General features: G+C 39.1%; 1 protein-coding gene across 1 annotated transcript in view; it reads left to right on the forward strand.

Annotated features, from left to right (window-relative positions):
* Positions 1-7,499, forward strand: part of GADL1 (glutamate decarboxylase like 1) — a 148,114-nt gene extending 140,615 nt beyond the window's left edge. The window contains exon 14 of the mRNA XM_007455935.1: positions 7,305-7,499. Within this exon, the coding sequence (XP_007455997.1) occupies positions 7,305-7,478 (174 nt within the window). The 3' untranslated portion in view covers positions 7,479-7,499. The remainder of the gene's footprint in view (positions 1-7,304) is intronic.
* The last annotated feature ends 1,488 nt before the right edge of the window (positions 7,500-8,987 follow it).

Genomic DNA, 8,987 nt, shown 5'->3' on the forward strand with positions numbered 1-8,987 from the left:
GGAATGCCTGGGGAATCTCTCCAGGGTAGCTTTTCTCTGATGATTGATTGGTCTTCAGCTTATATGCACCGGGAAAGCCCCGTTTGCTTCCTAGATTGTCACTGTGCTGGTCTTCACTTTTCTCAGAAGAAGGAAAGCCCCTGGAAAGCCCACTTAAGTTCTCTGACTGGTTTAGTCTTGCTAATTCTTCTCTTGGACTGGAATTCTTCTATTTAAATTCTGGCCGTTGCTGCTATTCATGCCCTGAATTCTGGCCCTCACCTTGATCAGCATTGCATCTCTATCTGGGCTCAGAAAATCTGAGATGTCCCCAAACTGTACAAAAAAAAAATGACTCAAATGGGGAAAGGAGTTACATACCTTGTTATAAGTCTCAGAAAGAGTTTTGTGTTGGGTGCCAGGTACCAAGCGTGGACATTTCCTGCCAACTCTTTTCATGAGCTAGATTTTAATATACTACTCAGAAGAACCCAGCTCAAGTTAACATGGAAGATGGGGCTTATTTGGAACCCAGATTATTTGGGAAGACAAATATAAAGCAAGCTACTTGTTGTGATGGTTCAAGAATAATTATTCTGGAAGAAATCCACTGTGGCAACCCTGCCCACCCATCTGTGGCTCTGGTTTCATGCTCTGCTGGAGAAGAAGAGACAGGAAGAACTTTTTCATTTCCTGGCCCAATTCAGAGTTTCTGAAAGAAGCCCAGTGAACCTAATATTCATGCACTTTTCCCTTCTAAGGGGTAGATTTTATATATCGTAATGTATTTTTTTCCATTTTGACCAGGGAGTTAGTAAATTATGTCTGAAGCCAAATCTAGCTTATCACCTATTTATGTACAGCCTAGGAGCTACAAATGGGCTTAATATTTTTAAGAGGTTGAAAAATAACGAAAAGCAGTTAATATTTTGTGACATGTGAAAATCATATGATATTGAATATTAAATTTCATTGTCCCTAAATAGCCATGCTCATTTGTTTATATATTGTCTAGGGCTGCTCTCATGCTACAGTGGCATAGTTGAGTATTTGCAGCAGAGCTTGCATGACTTACAAAGCCTAAAATATTTACTGTCTGGCATTTTACAGAAAAAGAAAAAGCTTACCAAACTAGAGCTAGAGCAAATAACATTCAACATAGCAGCTGAATCAGCCCCCACTATATGGCTTTCTCAGTGTTTATTTGCTTAACCATGTATTGCAATGAGTAGCTTTGGTATGGCTATAAACTCTGTTCTGGGAAATACAGAAGGTGCCAAAGATGTATGAAGTTCAGTGTAAATATAAGGAAATTAAAAACTCTTTCAAGTGACTTTTATAGAGAGAAAAAATATTGTAGATAATTTTCTGCATTTGATGCAACTAACTCTCCTTTAGGCAAAATAATCTTAGAAAAAGTTTTATTAATTACAATAAAACTCTAATTTATTCTTCAGTTTATTAGTCTGCCTGCACACTCCATGCTCTACCCACAAGATGTGCAAATTATTATGAGTTTAGCCTCCTACTCCTTAAAAAATCTTTGCTTCCTTAGAGATTATAGAATGAAGATTTAATTAAATTGAAATTGAGAAAACAGCTCTAAAATCTGGAGTTTGAAGAACATCAGTTTAGGGGAGAATTTAGCAAAACACAGATCTTGCTGGGTTTATTAGAAGCTCTGAATGATTCTGCTATCTAGAGTCACAGTAGAAGTGTATGTAGTCTTTGCCCCTCATATTTGCTTAAAAGGATCACTTCCTTTAATTACGGGCTTATCTTCTCAGTCATGCTGGGTGTTGTGCTGCCCCATATTTTGCAGGTGAAAATGTGACTATTTCACCCTTAGAGCATCTGATAGGAAAAGTTGTATAAAGATCCTAATGTCTAGGAGATTTTGAGACATTTATAGTCTCTGAACTAGACTTCGAAGAACTGATTTAGAGTTTTCATGATTGGGTTCATGGTTTCACTGAAGTGCCATTGGAAGCAGTCCCAAGACTTAACAAGTGGGACATGTTTAGGTAAACTATGGCACAGTGGTTTAGTGAGAAACAAAAACACGATTCAAAATGGTATGGAGATTATGCCAATATGCAGAAGTAAGTATGAAAAATAACACCAACATTCATAACTAAAATTATATACACCCCCCAAGGAGACAAGGGAGTTAAAACAGAGCAGCAATCCTCAAAATGTGGTCTCCAGCACCCTGCAGATCCATGAACTGGGTGTCTGCCATAAGAAAAACATGGGAACCCAGGGTTACTGTTCAGAAGCTTTTATAACAACAGTAAGTTTACTGTTGATTTAAAAAACAAACACTAATTTAGCTTGTACTTATTATGTCTTCCTTTTACCTTCTTACTTTTTAAAAATTTTTTAAAATTAATTTTATTGAAGTATAGTTGATTTACAATGTTTTTTAAATTTCTGCTATACAGCAAAGTGACTCAGTTATACACACACACACACATATTCTTTTCCATTATGGTTTATCACAGGATATTGAATATAGTTCCTGTGCCATACAGTAGGACCTTGTTTTTATGTCTTTTTTATTTCATTTTAATTTAGTAATTAATTTTCATTTAGTTATTCACTTTTATTGTATTTCACAAAAGTATGTAATGGACTGGAAAAAATAAACTTCCTTACAGAGAGTTTGAGAAACACTTTATATATTGAAAAAAAATGTGTTGTTTAACATTAAATAAGTTACACATTTTTAAGAAGAAATGTCATTGTACAGACATGACGATTTTATTTTAATAAAAGGCTCTGGTGACATCTGGTCAGTTATCTGTTACCAAATTACTGTACTTGGCCAGAATGAGAGAGTTGTTTTTTTCTTTTCCTTGGGTTTAAGCAACTTTTAAATACCAAATGCTGTTTATGCAGCAGGGGTGTGGCAACAACATTCTGTTTAAATGACTAAATCATTGCTGAAACATAATTTAAGGGGGGAAACAGCCACCCTACAGAAATGTGTCGATTAAGTTCCTGTGCAACCAAACAGAAATGTCAGAATCTTCCTCCACTAGAGATGCAGGGACCAGAGCACTGAGGCAGGAGAAAAGAATTTGATTTACAATTTGGGGGAAAAACCAGGAGTAAAATAATTGAGAGCTGGAAAGCAATCTCACTCCTGCTAAATTGCTTTCCTCCTTGTGTGCTCCCTTTAGGGGCGATATTCAGATATTTACATTTAGTTTGCGCATATTTTCTTTCCCTTGTGAGTATTCCATCTTGTCGGATTAGGACTGTTTCTCTGCTGTGATCAGCAAAAGAGAATATCCTAGTTGCCAAGAATTGGATTATGCCTGAAGCTTTATAAATAGGAAGTGGTTGATTTTTTTTTTTTTTTTTTTTTTTTTTTTTTTTTTTTTTTTTTTTTTTTAAATGTGCAAAGGTGACAAGCTGGCTAACCACGAGAACATTATGAGAATCAGAGACACGAAAAGCACGTTGCAAATGTTAAAGAGTTGGTAAAATATTAACAATAACAACAACCGCTACTACTACAATTATAATTTGTGGCAGATTTAATGAATGATGTTGGTGTTGCTTACAGCTTGCTTTCCCCATGAAGTATTTAAACAAAGGAGGTTTTCCCCTCTTGGCCAGGAGTAATTAATTACCTCTAGGAATTAAGCTTATATTCATGGGTATGAAAATAAGATGTGTGTTGTACTGCCAAACCCTTACTTAGCTGGTTCTCTGAATCGCACAGATATTTAGTCATTTCTTTATAATTTTTGAAAGTCAGTGACAAAATTTAGCTTAGAAGTTTGGTTCAGATGCCAGGTGTTCTGCCCATGGAAGCAAATTTTTATGCCTTACAAAGACCAAGAATTTAACGATCAAAAATATCTTTATATTAACACATCTGAGTGCCTCTTAGTTTTATCTTTCTTGCTCACATTAGGACATGTTTTTGGTTTGCTAACAAGAAATGCAAACCTGACATTCATTTTGATAAGCGCCTCCTGTGAGCCACATTAGGAGCTGGAATCAAAATTCTACTGCTCTCCAAAGGTAAGGCATAAATTATCATTTGGGAAAGAAAAATAGAGGAAAAATAAATAGGAATAGATAATGCAAATTAGGTTTGAGCCAAGAACATGCCTGTTTTAAATTTAAAATTTGCTATAAGCCAGAGTGGATTAAACCCTGGGTACTACCTAGAGGAAAATGGAGATAAATATGAAGGGAATTTTTATTTTAAAAAAAGTCTACAGAACCACAAGCTGTAAGCTCTAAAATTGATAGTCTGTGACTCTCCTGGGTAGACATTTGCCCCACATGGACCAGATCTTCCTGGCATTGATTAGCATGGGCACTGTGGGCCATGCCTTCTCATACCTACTCTCACACCTACAGGTTACATGCAAGAGCCCACTCGCTCTTGGAATTAAAAATAAATGTACCTTTGTCATGAGCCTAAGTCAGCCCACAGTTCTGCATTGCCCTGTGACTAGGAGGATTTTAAAAGCAGTAAATGACAAATGGGGGGTTAGAAGTTTAAATTACATGTGATTGTGCACACACATGCACACATACACCCACACATGCACATACGTACACACCACACAAACACATGTACACACACATGCACATACATACACATCCACACGTGCATACATACACACATGCACATACACACGCATTCATACCCACATATGCACTAGAAGCCCACCTACCTAAGGGGATGAGGATTGATCAAGTTAAAGCAAATAATCCTAGAAAAATATGTGATGCATATGTAACTTAAATATTTTAACTTAAAACACATCTATGTGCATTTTAATTTTCCCATCTTTTGATGGAAAGGTTTTTTTTTTTCCCATCAAGTAAGGATCTCCAAGAGCAAATGAGTCTTTTCTTGAGCAGAGTTCTGATGTTCTGAGGGTGTCTATGGTTCTTACATAAACTATACTCTTCAGGAATCATCTGTCCTTTCCAGCTCAGGTTTCTTTCAATGGAAAACGTGCTCAGCACCTAGGCAGCCACCTGTGGGCAGATTTGGTCTGGACTCTCAAGACTGTTTTACAGCTTTTACAGCTCTCCCATCACACCTAGCTTGATGGCAGTAAATTCTGGCAGCCCCTCGCCTCCTTTATCTGGTCTTTCCAAAGGATTCAATTTAGTTTTTGTGGAAAACACTCTCCTTTTAACTTTTCCTTTGCTTAGTATTATTTCACTAGATTTTATAATTCTAAGAAGAAATGGTACTTGCATAGACAGCTTTGGAAGAAAACTGATGCTAAGAGCATACAAATTGAAGGGTTTCAAATGGACATGCATAAGCATACACAGAGTTACCTACCAGCTTCCAGCTTTAGTGTCCACTGGACTTTGTCACTAAGTTTTGCAAAGAGAATGGAGGTGGTGTTGATTTAACCCTGTTTTCCTAATCTAAAAAGCTCAGAATAAAATTTGTGACACATTCCCAGACATTTATAGAACCTGATGGTCTCTTATTTTTTCAGTAACTTGACCTCTGACTTCATCTTCTTTTTCTACATTTATTTTTCATTAAAGCTTTTATATTTTCTTTTTATGTTCCTTTTTTTTTTTTTTTTTTTTTTCCTTTTTTTTTTTTTTTCCTTTTTTTTTTTTTTTCCTTTTTTTTTTTTTTTCCTTTTTTTTTTTTTTTCCTTTTTTTTTTTTTTTCCTTTTTTTTTTTTTTTCCTTTTTTTTTTTTTTTCCTTTTTTTTTTTTTTTCCTTTTTTTTTTTTTTTCCGGGGTCCGGGGCCCTCCCCCCCCTGCAGCCTCTCCCGTTGCGGAGCACAGGCTCCGGACGCGCAGGCTCAGCGGCCATGGCTCACGGGTCCAGCCGCTCCGCGGCATGTGGGATCTTCCCGGACCGGGGCAGGAACCCGTGTCCCCTGCATCGGCAGGCGGACTCCCAACCACTGCGCCACCAGGGAAGCCTTATGTTCCTTTTACTGTGAGAGACGTCCAGTCCTTCACTAGAATGACAGTGTGACTGTGCTGAGTAAGTCTTCGTTTTTGCTGTTGTAAGCACAGTAATAGTTCATGTTTTACAGGATTTAAGTTCTAAAATGAGCACATGATGAAAAAAGTATTTAGCTAAAATGACCCTTGGACATCGCTTAAGAAGGTTCTGGTTGAGTCCAACATATACCTCCAGAGGTCTGAGGCACTGATCCTCCCGTAAGCTTGGAATAGATCATTTTGTTGAGAGCTGGGTGAAGTACTTTGGCTTGTGTTTAGAGAAGAGTATCTGACAAATCATAGATGTGTTTCAAACCAGAGTGGTGTGCGGTGGTCACACTCTGAGAAGGGCTCCTGGGAACCAAGATTTATGCCCCTCATCTAAGGCATCTTATACCACGTTGTGCCTGGTTTTATTTAAGTATGCGTTTCTCCTTTCTGGACTAGCTAAGTCTCCTCTTCCTGACAGGAGAGGACAGACACTCGTTCTGTTCTCTTTGCCCATATTCACTGAGGACATGCTCAGCAACTGTGAAAGAGTTAAAATGAAAATGGAAGTGGAAAATTAGAAAAATGTCTGCACTTGGACTCTCAGGGCCCATTCTTCCCGTGTTCACCAGAAATCCTTAAAATATGGACTTACTAATTTTATTACCAACTGTACGCCTCTTAATAAGTGACACAGTGGTTATATTTCCTGTTAACAAACCAATATGTTCTATTAATAAACTAATGAACTGATAGTCTGCAAAATATAACTGCACATAGTACCTGTTTTAGTGTTTTCTTTGGTAGACTGTCACAGCATGGCTGTTATTTTGTGTGCTTTTTATCCATTTCTGACTAATCTTCTTTATTCGAGTTGCCTGAACTGGAGTATTTTTTAGTTCCAACAAATTTGGGAACGTAACATTTGACACTTTTGAGACTGTGACCCCTGAGAACAAACACCTGGTTTGATTTTAATGTGGCATCACTGCATCGTGATTTAAGTTTCTGAGCATGGGCTTGGGTGAGACTGCCTGCTTTTAAATCTCAGCTCTCCCACTTGCCAAATGCAGGACCTCAGGCTATTTATCTAATCTCTGTGCACCTCAATTTCCTCATCTGGAAAGGGTATATTAATAATATCTCCCTTGTGGAGTTATTGTGAAGATTAAGTGAATTCATCTGTCTAAGGCGCTTGAATCAGTACTCATATGCCATAAGTTCTCAGCAGGTGATTATTATTAATGTCAACTTTGTGTGTGTGAGAATGGCATCCACACCAGTGGCTGCCCTGTGAGTAGCCAGTGACTGGGTACAATGCAATCATGATGCCTCAGTGTTCTGGTCTTTCACCGCCTCCCTCCTCTCCCATGCAGGTGGCCCCGGCCATTAAGGAGCGGATGATGAAGAAGGGGAGCCTCATGCTGGGCTACCAGCCCCACCGGGGGAAGGTCAACTTCTTCCGGCAGGTGCTGATCAGCCCTCAAGTCAGACGGGAGGACATGGACTTCCTCCTGGATGAGATAGACCTTCTGGGTAGGGACATGTAGCTGTGGTTTTTGATCCCCCAGAGGCACAGGTCCTGCCCTGGAGGGTTACAGATCCAGGGCATCTGGGGGCACATAGGAGATCGCAGCCCTTCTGGTGAGAAATAGGAAACATGCCACATCCTTGCCCAGCAAAACCAAAATGCTAAGCAAGTAGTGTTAAGGACTCTTTAGCTGCCTGGGTGCTACTGCTGCAATAAAGGATTTTCTCACGGATGATCCCTGGGGCAGAGCCTGGGAGAGAGTTTAGTGAGTACTACATGGGCTCTGGATTCTAAGCTTTCATTTCTCTTGAAATAACATCGAAATTAGTGGGTTGAAGCAGTAGTTCTCACAGTGTGATCCCTACACCAGCAGCACCTGGAAACATGTTAGAAATGCAGGTTCTCAGGCCCGGGCCAGACCTGCTGAATCAGAAACTCTGGGAGTGGTCTGGGTATTCTGAATTTTAAGGAGCCTTCCACGTGATTCTGAGGCAAGGTGAAATCTGAGAACCAGTAGTTTAGCACAACTTTGAATTGACTGAATAAGCACTCTTATGTGTTGCCAGCAAAAGGATATCTAATATTTCAGTGGTTCCTGAGTCGGTCTCTGAAAATGCAGCTGTGGCATCTGTAGCACAAATGTTTAGGGTCATCAGAAGTATATCAAAAGTGTTTTTTAAAAGAGAAACTATATAAGGTGGTTACTTTATAAAAAGTATCTTTTATGCAGACTAAATGTTTATTCTCAAAAGTTAAAATTAGCCATTATCTATTATAAATTATTTAAATTAGAGATAAGGATAAAAGACAAACACTTTGTAGTGTCGTCCTTTTAATCAAAGCAATAGTCCTAATTCACTTCCCAGAATCATTTGTGTCATTAATTGGGAGTAGACGTTAGGTATGTATGTCTCTAATTAGGTACCTCTTTAAGCTCGAGGGGCCCTTTTTTTTATCTTGTTCTCTGCTTGTAGGAAAGAACCAGAATGAAGTCCAGGGCTATACAACACTCCCTTTCGCAAGCTTTGAAATGTCAGTGTAGACTATTAAGTGATTTGTATTGGGCAGAGAATCTGAGAATTAGAGGTCTTTAAGGGCAAACACCTCCTCCATTTCTCCTGGGAATGGATAATTGTAATTCTATCTAATCCTGGTCCTAGATTTCTAGCAGAATTTTCTTTGACTAAGAAATAAACAGAATTCAGAGGTGTGGGTGCAGAGTTCAACAAAGTGTAATTATGAATCTAATTAGAGCTGTGATTTGGAAGGCACGTGATTGAAGATTGTTCAAGTATTAGACGTAGCATATTCATTAACCATTTTGTATGCCTTCCCTAACTTACTTAAATTGTGAAGACTTAAAAAGCAGATGTGGGGCTTCCCTGGTGGCGCAGTGGTTGGGAGTCTGCCTGCCGATGCGGGGAGCGCGGGTTCGTGCCCCGGTCCGGGGGGATCCCACGTGCCGCGGAGTGGCTGGGCCCGTGGGCCATGGCCGCTGGGCCTGCGCGTCCGGAGCCTGTGCTCCGCG

Source organism: Lipotes vexillifer, unplaced genomic scaffold (assembly GCF_000442215.2).
Source record: "Lipotes vexillifer unplaced genomic scaffold, Lipotes_vexillifer_v1.1 scaffold1221, whole genome shotgun sequence".
In the NCBI taxonomy this organism is placed as follows: Eukaryota; Metazoa; Chordata; class Mammalia; order Artiodactyla; family Lipotidae; genus Lipotes; species Lipotes vexillifer.